We start from the raw sequence: 17,138 nt of genomic DNA, 5'->3' as shown, positions 1-17,138 counted from the left end.
AGTAAAGTAAAAACATATGCACACACACACTAATACATATATACAGCAAGGTCGAACATGGGCACGTAAACAAAATTAATTAGTCGCGAGTATGAATGAATACATTTATATACAAAAAATATTTTTATTTTTGTGTGCATGAATATGCAAGCATGTTTACAAATATCCTGCCTCACACCCTCTTTACACACATGTAGCATAATACATTTTCAAGTGTATAAAAGTCATACGCGTGTCCGCTGGGAAGCATTACACATCAAGCACTCGTGCAGAGCAAACGTGTCAGCGAGAAATTTAAAAATAAATTAATAATTTTCAAAGACTAATATTGTGTGATTAAAAGTGAAAGTACAAAATGTCCCAACGCAGAGTTTTGAAAGTCTCCTACCATGGAAACCGTCAGTTAATCCGTTATAAGAAGGGCAGCACTTATAATGAAATACTTAAGACAAGTAAGTATACGAAAAATAAGAGTAGAAAAATTCCAATACATATTTTCAATTTCTTTCATTTTACTAAAAAAAATCTTTTTCTTTACAGTTATGAAACACTTCCAGATTCCCTGCAAACGCAAGTCAGCATTAATACTTAAGCTCACAAATGAAGCCGGAAAAGTGTTTAGTAAACGTCAACTCACTAACTATCTCTCATTGTTTCCGACTCCGAAGATTACATTCCATCTACAAAACAGTAAAGAATCAACAGCTAGTTCTGGAAAGCATCTGCGAGTATTACCACGAAATCATAAAACAATCAAAACCTCGATTACAAAGCAACATAGGAGGCAAAAACGTCAACACGTTAGCGATTACGTGTACGATCCGACCTACCCTACCGCAGCTGTGTTTCGCATGAACTGTTTCGTAGGCGTTTATCCGAGCAAGTGTGCCCCGCCGCCAGTGAAACGCGTGCGTTTTAGCGAATCTTCCAACAGCATCAGAATTATACCTGCACGCTCGCTAACACCTGAGCCTGTTAAAGGTGCGCTGCGGCGTACGAATTCTTTTGTGGGTGAATATCCACAACTGTTGGAAACATAAGGCAGAAGTAACAGCTCAATTAAGGGGAGAGAGAGAGTACCATCCAAGATGTACCAGCATCAACTTACTGAAAGCCAAAGCCCTGAAGCATGGCTTGGAATTGACGTCTTGAGGATCATTCTGTATCGAAACCAACGAACATAGTTTACGCCCACCAAACGTGACACTCCGGTACTCAAACAGACCAGCGACGAGAAAATCGTCTTCAAAGATTTGTACATTATTATTGTTTTTTTTGTTTCAAATTTAGTATTCATAAATCTGAAATAATAATTATTGATTGGTTAGTTTCATCATAAGCTTTCAAAAATAAAGCAAAATGAATTATTTTTAACTGTATGAAAGCATTTCTTTTTATCATTTAGCGCTCTTAGAAATCCGGGAAAAAATTTTCTCCTCTCCCATAAAGTATATATATGTATGTACATTTAAGTAAGAAGCTCACATTAGTCTTAATCAAGAATTATTCTATATTAGATCTATAAACCCAAGGAGTAAGCCATTCAAATTTCATGTGAAATTGGTAATGACCATGAAAAATCCCACAGGATCATTTTTCTGTCATGCAAATTTTGTGGGAAAAATATCCATAAATATGAGCTATTAGTGCGACAGGTATCTAGTAACTAACTAAAAATAATAATTGTTTGCAACTACCGTATTAACACACGCAGGTAATAGAAATATGCATTATTATTTGTGTACAAGAGTTAGAAGTGTTTTTACTTGTTATTGTATTTACCCAGTGATGGTTGGGTGCATTCGTACATACACACAAACATTCGGTGAGGTGATAATGACGCATATGTTTAAGGCTTAGTAACGGCTGGCAGTGAAATGAAAAGCAAAAACAAAAAACCGCCGTGAATGAACATGCAGCAACATGTCGAGCGCACACAGAGAGCGATAAAGCGATATTCCAAAAGAGAGTTCCAAATAGAACGTGCTCAAAAGGCGAATGCGCCTTTGTGGCAGTCACATGCAGCTGGTTGAGATGAATTAATTTTTTTGTTTGGCACTCGCCATGTGAACAATTCAGTGGAGTTAATTTATTGCCAGTGACGTCAGTACACCAAATTGTACACTGAGAGAATAATAACAAAGCCACACAAAAAATTTTGGTTGTAACCTGAGGGTCTTACTATGTGAACCTTATGTTTTTGGGATCGCTGAATCCGAATCCCAGGTCCATTTCACCTCATCAGGACAGGATTTTGCCCTAACCCCAAATTAATCGGGTTCACTTGAAACTCGCTACTCGGGGGTTTTCGGAATCACGGATTAAGAATCCGGTGGCGCTTTTTTGCAAAATTTGTCGGATAAACTTGAAAATCGGTACTCGAGGGTTTCGGGGTCGCTGATTATAAATTTGAGGATACTTTTCAAAAACTCAAAAAGGCGAAATGAAATGGACCTCGGGTTCGGATTCAGCATAGCATAGTGAGACTCCCAGGACAGAACTAATTTTGTTGTGTGCCTGTGTAATTAATTGATTTGAGTGGCAATTAAAGCTAATGCCAACAAAATGTTTTCTATTAATTGGTAACTCAGCGATTCCTCGAGAGTTGAGAACAGAGAAATTTTTTCCATTTAGTAACCTTCGGAATACGTTTTAAAGAAGTTTGTTACAGGATCGTTTAGATTTGCGGCTAGAAAGTATGTGCATAAATATAGGGTATCTTCTAACTGTTATTTGTTTTTATTGCATAATTTAAATTTTCAACCGATTCTTGCAAAAAAATATAATTTTTTTCGACCCATTCATTTCTCACAGTGTTAAACTGGTTTCAATTGTTGCATGCCCATCTACTAGCAATTGAAATTTTGCCGCAGCTACCTTTTCATTTCCAAAACAAGCGCCAATTCTAGCGCACGTACCATGGAAAAAGGAGCACCCGAGGCTGTCTTACCGGCACACAAACTTCATTATTGCGATTTTTGAGGGAGGATTATTGCACTTTGTTCGTTCGTACAAAGCAACTGCATTATTCTAGCGGCAAAAAGATAGAAGTATAGCGAGAGAGAGAGCGGCCTGTGAATGCAATTTCTAAACGAGAGCGTATTGTTTACCTACAAATTCATCCCTGCTTTTCACCTGGCATGCGGGCATGCGGGCAAACGGCAGAACTGCCTTCTTGTCTGACACAACCAATTCAGACGTTAAAGTGAGCACACGTACAGCTGTATTTTATTTAAGGAATAACTGCGAATCTATTGCGAAATTAAGTAATATTAAAATAACTGTTATTTGATTGCAAAACAATAAAACAAGAATCATGGTAGAAGGCGGCAGTTTGATTGTTTGCTATCGGAAGCAAATCAGTAACATCAATTATGCGCCCACAAATCGTTATGAGCAGATCATCAAGTTAAGTAAGTATAGTAAATATAAATTTATGCCATATTATATTGCTAAATATTAATTCTATTTTCCCCACACAGTTATTCAGCGCTTCAATATACCCGCCGCACATGAGACCGCGTTGCTGATCTCCACCGAAAATGGCAGAATCTTTGATAAACTGCAATTTGACTACTTTCTCACGCTCTTTCCGAACCCCAGCATTGTTTTCTACATACGTTATGATTATAATCGTGCAGTCAGCCTATTGCAGGGAACGCAGCCGCAACAGGAAATTGTAAAAATAACAATAGAGTGTAGTGACATACAAATGAAGAAGAAAAGTGAGAACCGACTGGGTGAAGATGAGCAAATGGCAACGAAATTTACACCAGTCTACCGTATGGATTGTTTCATCTACGAATATCCCACACCAACTATAAAACTAACAAATGACAGTGTTAGAAAACAGAAACCTATCATGAAGAAACAGTCACCGCGCAGCGAATTTGTAAAGCGTGTGAAGAAGCGTTTGCAAATGGGTGAATTGAAAAAGCGCACAATTAAACCTTTGGAGCAAGTGAAACGCTTTATGCGGCTGTGAACGAGGGAATGAGGTAGCAAAGCTCAGCGATTGAGAACTACCCACAAAAGTTATTTAACTTTGAGCTGACTGTATACGACTATATTTCTATTTATTCCTAGTTATTAAATTAATGTAAGATAATGAACTGATTTAATCATATACTCAACGAAGCAAAGCAATCAAATATTTATGTACATACCTATAAACCTATATACATATAAATATAGTATTAACCTTAAGTATTTTTTTGTAAACCGTTATTTTTACACTTCATATTGTGCACATTCATTAAAGAAAATATACGCGAAAATACGAAAAAATATATATATATATGCATATATACAAAATTTAAAGAATGTTTGTTAACTTCATTAACCTTCCAATTATAATTATTGTATAGTGTAGAATTTCCTAGAGGGATATCGGCCTATCAGAATTTACATTTAATGCCAGTTACAAACAAATCGCAAAGTAAAAAAAATTAAAATATAGATAATTTCATTATTTTTTTTTTTCTATTTCTACAGAGACACCCTTTATAACAAATGTCGAAAGTTGGTGAAATTGCCTTTAGTCACCCTAAAGCTTGAGCTTGCGTACTTAATTTGAATGGAAAATGTAAACGTGACATTTTAAGTCCTCCTATCACCAATTTTGATATATCTCAGGTCCTCTGAACCAACACATGAATTATTATAATTTTTTTTTCAAAGAACAAACTATTTAACGGTATACCAAAAATTAATTCAAACTTACCGTGCAATCGTGCTTCTGATAGGTCGCCTCGGTGCACATGCTGTTTACCGTTGCTATGGAAATATTCTCACATGGTGCCATATCACCGATTTTCAGCTGTACGCGCTGCAGATGATCACGTTGTCTGGACCAACCGAGTGTATTGCAATTCGTCCAGATTTCCTCAACTTTAGGCGGCGCAGCTGGCAACTTACTATTCACACCACCTATCGGCGTTCGACCTATCGCAGCAGCAGTACCGCCCGCCGCAACAGGCACTGACGCATAACGGCTAGCGGGTGCGCCAGCACCACTGTAATAATGCACTTGTGGCGCACTCTCTGGCAGCGGATATTCATTGATTTTTTGCTCCACCATCTGGGTGAGCGCCTCAGCACGTGGCATTTGTGAGGCGGCCGCTTCGGAGTGATCAAAATCAGAGCGTGAATATTCCTCTCTATTTTCTGAGCTGCTACCTCCGCTGTTTGCGTCAACTGAGTCCTGCTCCACCGCCGGTGAGACAAAGAATTTTTGTGATTCTGCTAAACGACGTTGCACAGCACTGGGCGTTGGCGACACCTTCGGCAGTGGACGTTTGCCTTCTAGACGCTCAGCTTTGGGAACAAAAGCACGTCGTTTCGCCAGTTGATCTTGTTTGCGTTGCAGTTCATCGGGTAGGCATATAGGTCGCACATGATCAGAGAAATTAACTGGTGTCTCAAGTCGAATTAATGCCGCTGTCGATCCTTCCACGGGGCTCTTTATCAAACCAATGATACGACGACGCTGAGTCCATGGTGCGTTCGATGAAAGCCGCACGGCGCCGAATATGGCCATCCAAGTGGCGCGTGGTTGTCCTTGGAAACATGACTCGGTTGTGAGTACCCAATCGCGAGATATCTTGAGGAAAAACATAACAATTAATAAATGCTCACCTAAAACACAAGTCTATATACGAACCAGTGTTCCGTCACACACATGTATGTCCTCGCGATAAAGCGCCACTAACCAAGGCCAATCACCAGGTGAGGACATCTTTGGTAAGGACAGATGTTGTTTCGGCGATAATACAGACTGCACACCACACTGTAACTCACCACAGCCCACGTAGAGTACCCGTCGCTTCTGACAATGAGTGCGTATGAAAGATATCTCTGGCGCGTGGGGATCCAGCACACGCACGTAATCTTCTACTTGTTCGGTATCGTTGCGCACTTCAAATATGTCGACAGATCTTCACGAATATAGGTGGACAGTTAAAATAATATTTATAAATTATTAGTTGTTTTACTTACTCATAGCCGAGAGATTTGCAAAGAGATTCTGCCACAGTTTGACGTACTATCAATTTACTATCGTCCTCGAGGCCTTCTGCGCACAATTTCCCCACAACTCCTTTTTCAGAAAATACCGCGAAACCTTCTGAGTGGAAGCGTGGTAAATATGGCACCATTGGCTCTGGTTTTAAGAGATCAGCAGCCAGTGGTGCTATTGCAACTGTAAATTGAAAGAGTGGGATGATTATCAATTGCACCCTTCATTCATATTTACACTTCTTTAATACTTACGACAATCTTTTTCATCCGAACCATCCGGACAATCCGCTTTGCCATCGCAGCGCGCCTTACGTGACACACAAGCGCGTCCTCTACCACAATATAAGGAATTTCCCGTACAGAAGGTACAGGTGCGTTCATCAGAGAAATCGGGACAGTCCACAAAACCGTCACATAAACGCGGACTTTGTGCATTATTTTGCAAATCGTGTGCGCAATGCGGCTTATGATGACAACTCTGTATGCCCGTCGATTCCGGGAAAGTTTCACAATCGAAAAAACGCTTGAAACGTGCCGGCAAACGACTACCACAACCCCTCATGAAGAGCTGACAATATTCGCGACACATGACGCCCGGCGTGGGTTCGAATGAACCATGTGTATCACAAGGTGGCTGCAGTAAACGACAAACAAAATCGAAAGCCTCACGAAAACACTCCGCATCGACTAATTCGCGAAAAGCAATCACGTCCGCTTGAACTTCCTCAAACGAATGATGGCCCAAGAAATTTGGATATGTTGTGATATTATAACCGATCGAACGGCAGTAATTCAATTTGAGTGGTTCACAACGACGCGGTGGTTTAGGTGTAGTCGTAATTATCTCGGTAGTCTCATCTTCGCCGCCCAGTGGTGAAGAAGACATAATGGGTTCTTCAATGAGACCAGTAACTTCTTTGATGGTTAGACTCTGTGGATCAACAGTCATATTGGCGAAATATTTGCGATTCGGCGCGGTAATCTCCTCAGCGAAGAGTGCCAAGAGATCGGCAGTCGATACCAGCCCAGCATATGGGTCGAAAATAAGATTGAAATGTACAACAACCTCATTGGTATCCTCCGTGCTATAGTTAATAAAAAGTTATTTACAATTTACATATTGAGAAGCTAATACAAAACCACAAACTTACCCATCCAAAGCCAGTATCTCGCTGCCTTCGTAAGCCTCACGTAAATCGGAACGTTTTACAACCAAATTAATACGCTCACGGAAGTCACGCGCTTTATGATTAAACCGCAAGGAATTCTGATCTGCCAACTCCATAGACCATTTATCGTTCATGACCAAAAACTTGCCGCGGAAGGTCCGATCTGGCAGCGGTTCAGGGCGGAAGTATGTGTCTAAAGGTGAAAAGGATTAAAGATTTTAGCTGAACAGGAATTGTGTCAGTGTAAAGTTCACTTACAACCAACATAAACGAAAGCGCCGGCCACTAGGAGCGCGACTAGAAATCCCGCTATCACAGCACAACCGCACTTCTGACTATCGCCCAGTTTGCGACGCGTGAATCGTATATCCGAATCTGTGGATAGTACTGATTCTGATTTCCTTCGATGTCCGCCACCACCGTTGGTGTGTGTGTGATTGTGTCCATGTCCATGTGCGGGTGGAGTGACCAATTGGTGATGACACAAATCGGTAAGACCATTTGGTGTCGTGCCATTCGCGAGACCACCGTTGCTATTACTGCTGCTATTGTTGTTATTGTTACCATTGGCAATACTGTTGTTGCTGCTGCTATTGTTATTGTTGTTGTTGCTGTTGTGGCTATGATTGTGATGTGGTTTGTGGTGACGTGCACAACGCGCATTGTGAAAGACCTTTTGCGGCTGCGCTGGTGTATTCAAGCCATTTCCGGTTGAATCGCGATGTCCACTAGGATTGCTCTGAATGCCCTTAAAGTGAGAAAATAACGGTATCATTCAATACAATTGGTTGTTTCATCATCAAGAATTTCAATTTAAATTAAAAAAATGTACATAAATCTATGACATGAATATATATATGAATATACATAACACATCATAACATTCTTCTAATTCGCCTCCACTTGAGTACTTGTAAGCATTTTGTAAGTTCCCATTCACTTTCAATGACATAAGCACCTGCTGTGCAGAATATTGCCGCAGGGTTCCAAGCATTCTAGTAATGCGAGTAAGCCACTGCAAAAACAATGTACTTCATCGAATTCAAGAATTTCAGTATCGGCAAGTAGAAAACGCGTTCTTGGCTCAAGGCTGTCTACTTTGCAGCATCAACAATTCATTTTAATACAAACTGAGTTGTCCGAGTATTTTTTAATAACCTGTCTGCATGCACCATAAAATGTGATTTAGTCAAATATAAAGTGTTTATGTGTTTGTTGGCGGGTGATTATGAGTATATTGAGTGTACAAATTCCATTTTTTATTTCTGCGTCAACATTGCTACATAACTCACCGGTTCAATTTGTTAAGACAACATGATTAAACTAATACCGTTATAATTGTTGTTACTGTATTAAAGTCAAATTTGAAAACGATTTGCATGGCTTCATAGATCACGATCTCTATTTAATTATGGGAATGAAGTTTTCATAGAGCAAGATCTTTGTAACACTTACTTTAACACACTTCGAAATTTATAAAAAAACATTAATATATATAATTAATCGAACTAATGGGCACTAAAGCAATAAATATTATATTATTTATGGTTTTATAATAGAAGATATAAAATGACTCACGGAGAGTTCAATACGTTCCTAAGCTTCTTGTCTCTCTACAGACAATGGACTTTTTCATATCAAAATGTACTCAGAGGATTAACAAGATGCCGACGATCGTAAAACACCTCGCCTTTTATACTAAAATTATCTACCTCCATCGAGCTTTGTTCTAATGGCCTTAAACCTACGTCGAGCACTCTCAAATATAAATAAATTTTCCCTCTAAAGTAATCATATAACTAATGAATTATTAGAATGGTACCGACAGTTGTATGGTACTCTGGTCTATATGTTCTCCATATGTTTTTAATGGATTATTCATCTTTTATCTAAAGAATACTAAAAAGAAAGGAAAGCAATTCTTACAGGAATACTCTGTACTGTGCTAAAATATTTGGCAGCTCAAAAAAGATGAGCTCTTTTACCTGCAAGAACATGAAGCAACGTAAGTACCTCACTTAATAAAGCAAGACTTGAAAGATTAACCTATACAATGGAAATGGCATACATATAAGACAGTTTTAAGCAAAGGAGTTCTAAAACGAGATTAGGATTTAAAAGGTGATTTTTTGTTGATTGTACGTATTCAAGTGAAAATATATACTCGAATGGCTATCATCTCGAGAAAGAGAACCTTTTAAGTATACCATCACTAAATTTGTGATCTTAAACTGACGATTTATGTCAGTAAAATTTAAGGAATACATGTGAAATTTTAGTATAGATTTTTATGGGCTAAAACTATTTAAATTATTCACATTAAAGATTGTTATTGAATGCGTTATCTGCTACATTTTATTTATAGGAGCGTTTAATAAAACACTACATATTTCTACCATTTTTCATTTCCACAAAAAAAAACATATTTTTTTAAGTAAACCACCACAATTAACTTTTAAGCGGAAAACGTCAGTATTTTGAAGTTAAAAACGTGATTTTCTAAAAGCCATTTGCCTTTGTAAGACAATACAGACATAATTGTAGATGTACGCTATGAAAGAGTTTCTCATCACAAAATCAACTGCCATTCAGAGAATGCATTAGGCTTTTGTGTTTTTAATGCACCACTCAAAAAGTCTTGTAGCAACATGTGATATCGCTATATAAACTTATATGCATGTAAATATTTATATATGCATAAATGGCTATGCACGTGAATATTAAAGTATTTCTTATAATGCAAAACTCTGTCATGTTTAGTGGCAAGCGTTTCGTATGCAATGGCCAAAAAACCAGAAATGCATTTATCTAATTAACGCCTTTAGAGACATGCAGCCGCTGACGGCTGATGAGCATGTATCTGCTGTATTGTTGTTGTCGTGATTGAGGTATTCAATTTTCACCATATTTGCATATATTTTAATTATTTCTTGTCTTTAAATAAGTTTTTCACGTATCTGCGTGCATTGTGACGATTCGTTTTGAACCTCGTTATGGAGGTGTAGCAGACCACTGAGTCTTGGCTGTTTTGTAAACAAATTGATTTATGATTTATTTATTAACATTTTCTTCACACACATAATTAACTATAATTTTGCATTAGAGATTATAGAATAACAAGAAAACGGTATATTTCAAAGGGACTAGATCTCGGTCATATTGGAGGCGGTACGACACGAAAGACCCATAATCAAAACTAACTTGAACCGATTACATTTTACGCAACACTAAAGTCTACATAGTTGTTTCTTAGTATTTCCAAATTTAAAGTTTTTGTTACTTTGACCTTTTACAATTTGTTGGTTGTCACTCACACAATGATTCAGCGTATGTAGCAGTTTCTGATGGATAAAAGCTGGTGCTTCGGTTCTTATTATTCTTTGCAGCTACTCAGTTCTAATTACTATTTACAAATTTACACTTTTTGTATTTTTGAAATTCTTATATGTATTTGTGTTCATAAATTTTAGTGTTATTGATTGTTTGCTTTAATGATTTAATGGTCATTGGCTGCAGAAATTATTTTGATAGGAAAGTTTGTAGAAGCCAATATTTGTTGTTGTTTTTCCTCTTAGTAACTAATGCCACTGATCTCACGAATCTTAATTAGTGAAGATGACAATTATTTTTCTCAAAAATAAAAACTTTCAAATGTGTGTATATGATATGACATGGTTGAATGTACATACACATATGTGTACATAAGTATGAATGAAATTTGAAAGTAGATACAGTAAGGTGTGAAGAAAAAGCAACGCTTATATGCATCTTAGATTTTAATGGTATTAACCTAACTTGGGACTATAGAACATGTGAAACATATTATGGAAGAGAAAACGAGAGAGATTTTCTCATATAAAGTTTTAGAATAAAATAATATTTTCAGTGCTCGCCTAATCAAGGGGCTATACCAATGTAACCCATGTATAATCAGGCGATTTTCGTGAATTTTTTTTTAAGAAAGTACTCGACAAATGTTTCGAAATTTTTTGTACATAATAAGGTATATTTTCCGCTATATTTAAAGATTTTTTTTTACAAAAATATTGAAAAATAACGGAGTTATATGCTGTCTTCGGAGGTGCTGATTTGATTCTGGCCGAATGTGTAGTTGAAACAAAAAAATCAAAAAGGTTATTATAGTTGAAACTATTATATTTCCTATACAATGACCTACGCTTTTTGAAAAATATAAAAAATTAATTAAAAAAAATCATTGTATAGTCAATATATCCAAGAATACTCAGATTTAATTCGTTGATCGGTCAATTTGTCGTTGAGTTATGATGTCAGCAATTTTGAAAAATGTAGTTTCGACTACAACGGTTTATACCTGCGAGCGGTTGCCCTTTAGAACGCTGTCATTCAAAAACTATTCGAGATACGACCTTATCGTTTTCACACTATATTTTTGAAAGTATAAACTATTGAATAAACAAAAAAATCGATTTTTTGAAAGTGTCGCACTGGTATAGCCCCTTAAAGGTAAAGAAATTGTAAATTGCTCTCTTTGATAGAAAATAAGTGTGTTGAATCGAATCAACACCCTGTGGGCTATGCATTATTTATAAAGCCCGTCGCATCTTCAACGTAAGAGGCTTGTCATCAAAAACAGAAATAATCCTTAGCCAACTATTACACCGGATATTTTTCATTTTACCTTCTCCCAGAACACAAAATATACAAATACCTACTCCAGGAAACGTGACACAGGCTTTGGGATCATAAAAAGGCTTTGCTCAAGGAACTTCGAATCAAAAATATTATTATATGCTTGTTATAATAATAATAAAAATTAGACTATTATGGTATTTAAAAAATATAAAAACACATTTCTCGTCAAATTTGAGGTGTTAGTATTACTCAAAATTCTTCAGCGGCAGTTACTTGGAACAGTTAAAAATTCTTTTATAGGAATTTTAACGAAATATCTTGAATTCAGCCGTTTTATTAAAATATTTTAAATAAATATTTAAGAAAATCCTTTATAATATGCCAAATATACATATACACATCGGATATACAATATATATGTACCTACATATTTGTAAAAACATAATGAATAATAATTAAAACCCTATTATATTTAATAGCCAACTAAAATGTTTACCTACTCATGCGATTAAGAAATATTTCAACGCTCATAAAACGCTCCCAATTATTCCAAAGTTATGCATATACATATGTAAGTATGTAAGTACATAACATTAAATATATTTATGTTATTTTATAATACGTATTCACTCCACCAAATTAGTGAAATATTTATGGCACGCATATTTAGCGCCAACAGCCACCAAGTGGCTGAATGAAACCACTTAAAACATTACAACAAACAGCAATTTACACGCGAAATAATTGCTATACTGTTTGTTTTTAATAAATATAATATAATAGACTGCAGAAAAAAAACTTTTGCAAAATAATTACGCTGCTCCAGGTGAGGCTCGAACTCACAACCCCGGCATTGCTCATCTCAACACACAAGTTACTGATTATAAGTACCGTGCGCTAACCAATTGCGCCACTGGAGCGCTGCGAGGGGGTCTGGCAAATGTCGCACTAGAATCACAACGCGGCGATGAATCATCAACGCTAGAACAGAATATGGGTAGAGGGATGAAAGCGGCGCGACGGAAAACAATGCGCGAACAGCAAGTGCCGTTGTCAAGAGCAAAACACTGAAAGTCACACACACACACACACATTTTTAGATGGGGAGACCATTAGCACTTTTAACCGTCCCCAAAGCAATAAAAAATATAAGTGAATTCTCTGTTCTCATATTCGTTTGTATAGTAGCCATGTCTGGCTTGCAAAACGTCATCGTTACCCAACGACTGGGAGGCATAAAGGCAGACAAAAAGCACACAAGAGAACATCGGGAGAGAATGAGTAAAGAAATATGTTGCTTCTAAAAATATACTCAATGTCGCATGACGTCACTGATAAGAGCGTTTTTGAGTTCTTCGTTTCGCATGAAAATGGGGCGGGAGCAAGAGGTTATCGACCGAATGACATTGTTGTACGACAAATCGGCTACTTATTATGTATATTATATAGAACTTCCAAAAATTATTAAATTTTGAACTTATAAATTATTATTTAAATAATAAAAAAATAAAATATAAAAAAATAACGAATTGAACTTAGAAAATGCAAAAAAGAAAAGTGTCGAAAAAATTTTTCGATTTTCATTTTTTAAATTATTGGTTAAAAATTTTGGATTTTATAAAAAAAGTATTTCAAATCGTTCTATTAAAAAAAAATCGAATGCAACGAATGAGGTAAACAAATGTCTCATGCTTTAAAATTCCGGTAAAATAATTTATTAGAATTCAGAAATACATACTTAGTATTTTGATAGAGCACTCTTGATACATTTTCAAACAGCGCTCATTTGTACACATTTTTTGTATCAATATATGACCTCATTCTTAATGTACATACTATGTATTAGCTTCTATGACATTGCATCCCATTCACTAAACTATTTTCTTGCAAATTCCCTTTTACGGTATACTTTTCTAAGTTTCCGCAATTTTTATTGCGTAAAAATTTTTCTAAAATATTTACTAGTGCTGCTCCAGGTGAGGCTCGAACTCACAACCCCGGCATTGCTCATCTCAACACACAAGTTACTGATTATAAGTACCGTGCGCTAACCAATTGCGCCACTGGAGCGCTGCGTCAGCTTGTGGACTAAGTTCTGGTGACTTGCCGCACTGCTCGACTTGATCGGCCGAAACACTGCTTAGTCATTTCCGAATGTTGACTACAGTGATTAACATTTCTTTGCAAAAATTTTAATAAATCGTGTAATATTCTCTAAATTTTACGTTGCTTAATTGTTGTGATTATACTAGTGACTAATCATATGTTCTAGTTTTTTAATGTTGTGTTTTACTGTTATTTCGCATGAATGCTTATTAAGACGATTTAAATAAGGGAACATTTTTGGAAAAGTTAAATGTCGTCGGAAAATATTGTATTCAATTTGGAAAATAATTTTCGAAAATTCTTGAAAAGTGTACTCTAATAGTAAATTTATAAGAAAACACGATCAGAATTTTTTCGAAATTAAATTTAAGAGTCTTTATGGTAGGCCTCAAAATGCATTTTCTATCACTTTCTCTTAGTTGCTTCATAGCTATTCCGGATAAAAATCGAACACTGTAGGTTAGTACTTTAAAACGCCTACTCTATTCTATTCTAAACTACACATATGTATTTTACTTTTTAAGCTTGAAACGCTGATCAGAAATATTACTTTCACCAAACTATTTCTATTAACTTAGAACTTTGGAAATCAATACAAATTAATGTTTCTTTAAAGGAATTACCGCTATAAAATTTATTATCCCAGAGAATGCGCAATACCATTCAGCTTACTATAAATTAAATTATGATATTTTCAAATCATTTAGAACTCGAGTCCAACTCGCGTTAAGCAGTTATCAAGTAATATTTAAACAAGAAAAAAGGTTAACTTCGGCTGTACCGAAGCTAATATACCCTTCACAGGTACATTTCTTTTAGTAACTATGTGTTTAACCCTTTCGCGGACACACGAAATTTAGTAAATGTTATCAGAATGACACATGCATTTATTTGGCTTATAAAACCGATAATTGAATTCCGATTTCAGTTTTGGGTTTATGGTTTAATGAATATTTAATTTTTACTCAAAACAAAAAAATTATAGTATGTCGACATACACCGACGTGTCTTAGTTAGGGATTTTGATTTGTTATAGGGACACGTCGGATACGCTCGAAGTCGGACAGAGCCGACATGTCCTATTTCATTTTTTCTATGTCGGCATATACCGACGTGTCCCAATTTAAGTCACTCGTTGTGTCGGATTATGCCGACGTGTCCGCGAAAGGGTTAAGCAAATCTAAAGACGTAAGAAAAAGTAAGTAAAAAAAAAGAAAACATTTTACTAATTCTTTTTAGCCGGGTTGTTTGCTAGAAACATTAAGGTCTGAACAATTTCTTCGGAGATTATATTATTACCTTAAGCAGTAATCCATCTCAAATTTTGTGAAGATACCACGTCAAATGCGAAAATTTTCCATACAAGCCATTGATTCCGATTGTATAGCAGCTATGTGCTATAGTGAACCGATCTGAACAATTTTTTTCGGAGATTAAATTATTTCTATGAACAATAATTCACACCCAGTTTGCGAAAGTTTTCCATACAAGCCATTGATTCCGATCGTTCAGTTTGTATGGCAGCTATATGCTATAGAGAACCGATCTGAACAATTTTTTCGGAGATTAAATTATTTCTATGAGCAAAAACTCACACCAAATTTTGTGAAGATATGTAGTAAAATGCGGAAGTTTTCCATACAAGCCCTTGATTCCGATCGTTCAGTTTGTATGGCAGCTATATGATATAGTGGAGCGATATCGGAAAATAACATCTGCAAAATTTCAAAACGATATCTTAAAAACTGAAGGACTAGTTCGTATATATACAGACAGACGGATGGACGGACAGACAGACGGGCATGGCTAAATCGACTCAGTTCCACATACTGATCATTTATATATATATACTTTATAGGGCCTCCGAAGCTTCCTTCTGGGTGTTACAAACTTCGTGACAAACTTAATATACCCTGTTCAGGGTATAAAAATAAATGTTGAAATATTAGCTATTTATATGATATCAAAAATATATATTCGGAAAAAAAATTAAGATCGTTCTTACACTAACATGAAATCATTAATACTAGACTCCCCAAATTTTTGAATAAGAATAAACTCTGATATGAGCAAAAACAAGAAATCTCAACTTTCAAATTATATGTGTCGGTCCTATGAATTCGAATTCGAGGGTCTTTTGTTCCGGAATAAAGGCTCAATAGTTTTGCCAGTTGAAATTCTATTGATTTAAGAATTCAGGAATATCATTCGATAAAAACTGATTTTATAAAATTTAATTCAATATTTTTTATATAAATATATACAATTATATAAGAATATCAACTATATGCATTCCAAAGTACGATAAATAATGTCAACCATAGAACCTGTTCTCAAGTCAATGCTGCCACCGGCAATCGAAACCAGAATCAGAACAGCAGAACCATACCAATTCATCAACGCTCAACGACACTGAGATTGTCGGGCAATCAAAGAAAAATGCAGACCCAGTAATCACGACTAGGGCAACAACAAAAACAAAAGCAGCAAATACAAGTTGGCGTGGCATTAAGACACTAGTATTCTAGAACACTATCAACAGTCGAGTTACCGACATTAGTTCTTAGCAATAGTTGTATTAATAAGAAGTTGTAGCAGCGGTGGGGAAAAGTACTCTTGTAGTTGGCGTGAAAGGCTTCTTGTTTGCTAGCGGCTGCGACAGCGGCTCGAATGCGGAAGCTGTGTGTGGTTTGGTTTGTTCGTGAGTTTCAGGTTGTGGTTGCACGTTATGTACCATGCGACTTAAGTAGTTATATACCGAGATATATATATGAACATAAATATTGTAGTTACGAGTTGCGAAGTAATGCCGCGTATATGCGGTTAAAGTTGCTGCTTGCTGATTGCTCGATTACTTAGTTGTCTTAATTCTTACTTAGAAGTGTTATTAAGAAATCTCAAGTGTAGTTACTAAACTAGGTTACATAAAGATTACCAGCTGATTTCTTTTCTTTCATAATTTGATAAACATTTTATGCGCGCTTGCTATAATTATCTTATTATACCTTTTTTAAATTCTTTTAATCTCCGACCTTTGAGTAGCGGCGATTATTTGATATGCAATTTCGAAAGACATACATAAATATAGTATAACGGTTTATCATGAATTAGGGCGAGTAATAGTAACTGTTAGACGATTTTTTTTTTACTTTTGACAACTATGTAGACTTGAGAGGGGTACAACACTTCCTTGGTAGACACTCTGCAGCTTTGGTGTGAGTGGACTTATGT

General features: G+C 36.2%; 3 protein-coding genes and 2 non-coding genes across 7 annotated transcripts in view; 2 read left to right on the top strand and 3 right to left on the bottom strand.

The window, feature by feature from the left end:
• The window catches only part of LOC105210657 (uncharacterized), an 81,470-nt gene that overhangs the window by 995 nt on the left and 63,337 nt on the right, over positions 1 to 17,138 (bottom strand). For both annotated transcript variants that reach the window (XM_054231726.1, XM_054231727.1), the window contains exons 3-8: positions 7,446 to 7,935; positions 7,170 to 7,380; positions 6,271 to 7,103; positions 5,998 to 6,199; positions 5,663 to 5,936; positions 4,724 to 5,602 (exon numbers count right to left, since the gene is read on the bottom strand). In XM_054231726.1, coding sequence (XP_054087701.1) covers positions 4,724 to 5,602; positions 5,663 to 5,936; positions 5,998 to 6,199; positions 6,271 to 7,103; positions 7,170 to 7,380; positions 7,446 to 7,935 — 2,889 coding nt within the window. The remainder of the gene's footprint in view (positions 1 to 4,723; positions 5,603 to 5,662; positions 5,937 to 5,997; positions 6,200 to 6,270; positions 7,104 to 7,169; positions 7,381 to 7,445; positions 7,936 to 17,138) is intronic.
• On the top strand, positions 239 to 1,384 carry LOC105210558 (uncharacterized). 2 transcript variants are annotated; one of them, XM_054231733.1, is made up of 2 exons: positions 239 to 398; positions 541 to 1,384. In XM_054231733.1, the coding sequence occupies exons 1-2, from the start codon at positions 356 to 358 to the stop codon at positions 1,038 to 1,040; spliced, it is 543 nt and encodes a 180-aa protein (XP_054087708.1). In that variant the 5' UTR covers positions 239 to 355; the 3' UTR covers positions 1,041 to 1,384. The 2 variants fall into 2 exon arrangements, with proteins under 2 accessions (XP_054087708.1, XP_011179892.2); XM_011181590.3 differs by having other exon boundaries at positions 239 to 452.
• Positions 2,907 to 4,276, top strand: LOC128922127 (uncharacterized). The gene is made up of 2 exons (XM_054231732.1): positions 2,907 to 3,413; positions 3,483 to 4,276. The coding sequence occupies exons 1-2, from the start codon at positions 3,317 to 3,319 to the stop codon at positions 3,983 to 3,985; spliced, it is 600 nt and encodes a 199-aa protein (XP_054087707.1). The 5' UTR covers positions 2,907 to 3,316; the 3' UTR covers positions 3,986 to 4,276.
• Positions 12,620 to 12,721, bottom strand: Trnai-uau (transfer RNA isoleucine (anticodon UAU)). The gene is made up of 2 exons: positions 12,684 to 12,721; positions 12,620 to 12,655 (listed from the first exon to the last, which is right to left on the bottom strand). It is a non-coding gene; the product is annotated as a tRNA-Ile (tRNA).
• Trnai-uau (transfer RNA isoleucine (anticodon UAU)) lies at positions 13,770 to 13,871 on the bottom strand. The gene is made up of 2 exons: positions 13,834 to 13,871; positions 13,770 to 13,805 (listed from the first exon to the last, which is right to left on the bottom strand). It is a non-coding gene; the product is annotated as a tRNA-Ile (tRNA).

Source organism: Zeugodacus cucurbitae, chromosome 5 (genome assembly GCF_028554725.1).
Source record: "Zeugodacus cucurbitae isolate PBARC_wt_2022May chromosome 5, idZeuCucr1.2, whole genome shotgun sequence".
NCBI lineage: Eukaryota > Metazoa > Arthropoda > Insecta > Diptera > Tephritidae > Zeugodacus > Zeugodacus cucurbitae.
This window is presented reverse-complemented; position numbering and strand designations above follow the sequence as displayed.

Coding starts and splice junctions, on each gene's coding strand:
- LOC105210558 (XM_011181590.3), top strand. CDS start 356: ATGTCCCAACGCAGAGTTTTGAAAGTCTCCTACCATGGAAACCGTCAG. Junction 453..540: donor TAATGAAATACTTAAGACAA/GTAAGTATACGA, acceptor TTTTCTTTACAG/TTATGAAACACTTCCAGATT.
- LOC128922127 (XM_054231732.1), top strand. CDS start 3,317: ATGGTAGAAGGCGGCAGTTTGATTGTTTGCTATCGGAAGCAAATCAGT. Junction 3,414..3,482: donor TGAGCAGATCATCAAGTTAA/GTAAGTATAGTA, acceptor TTCCCCACACAG/TTATTCAGCGCTTCAATATA.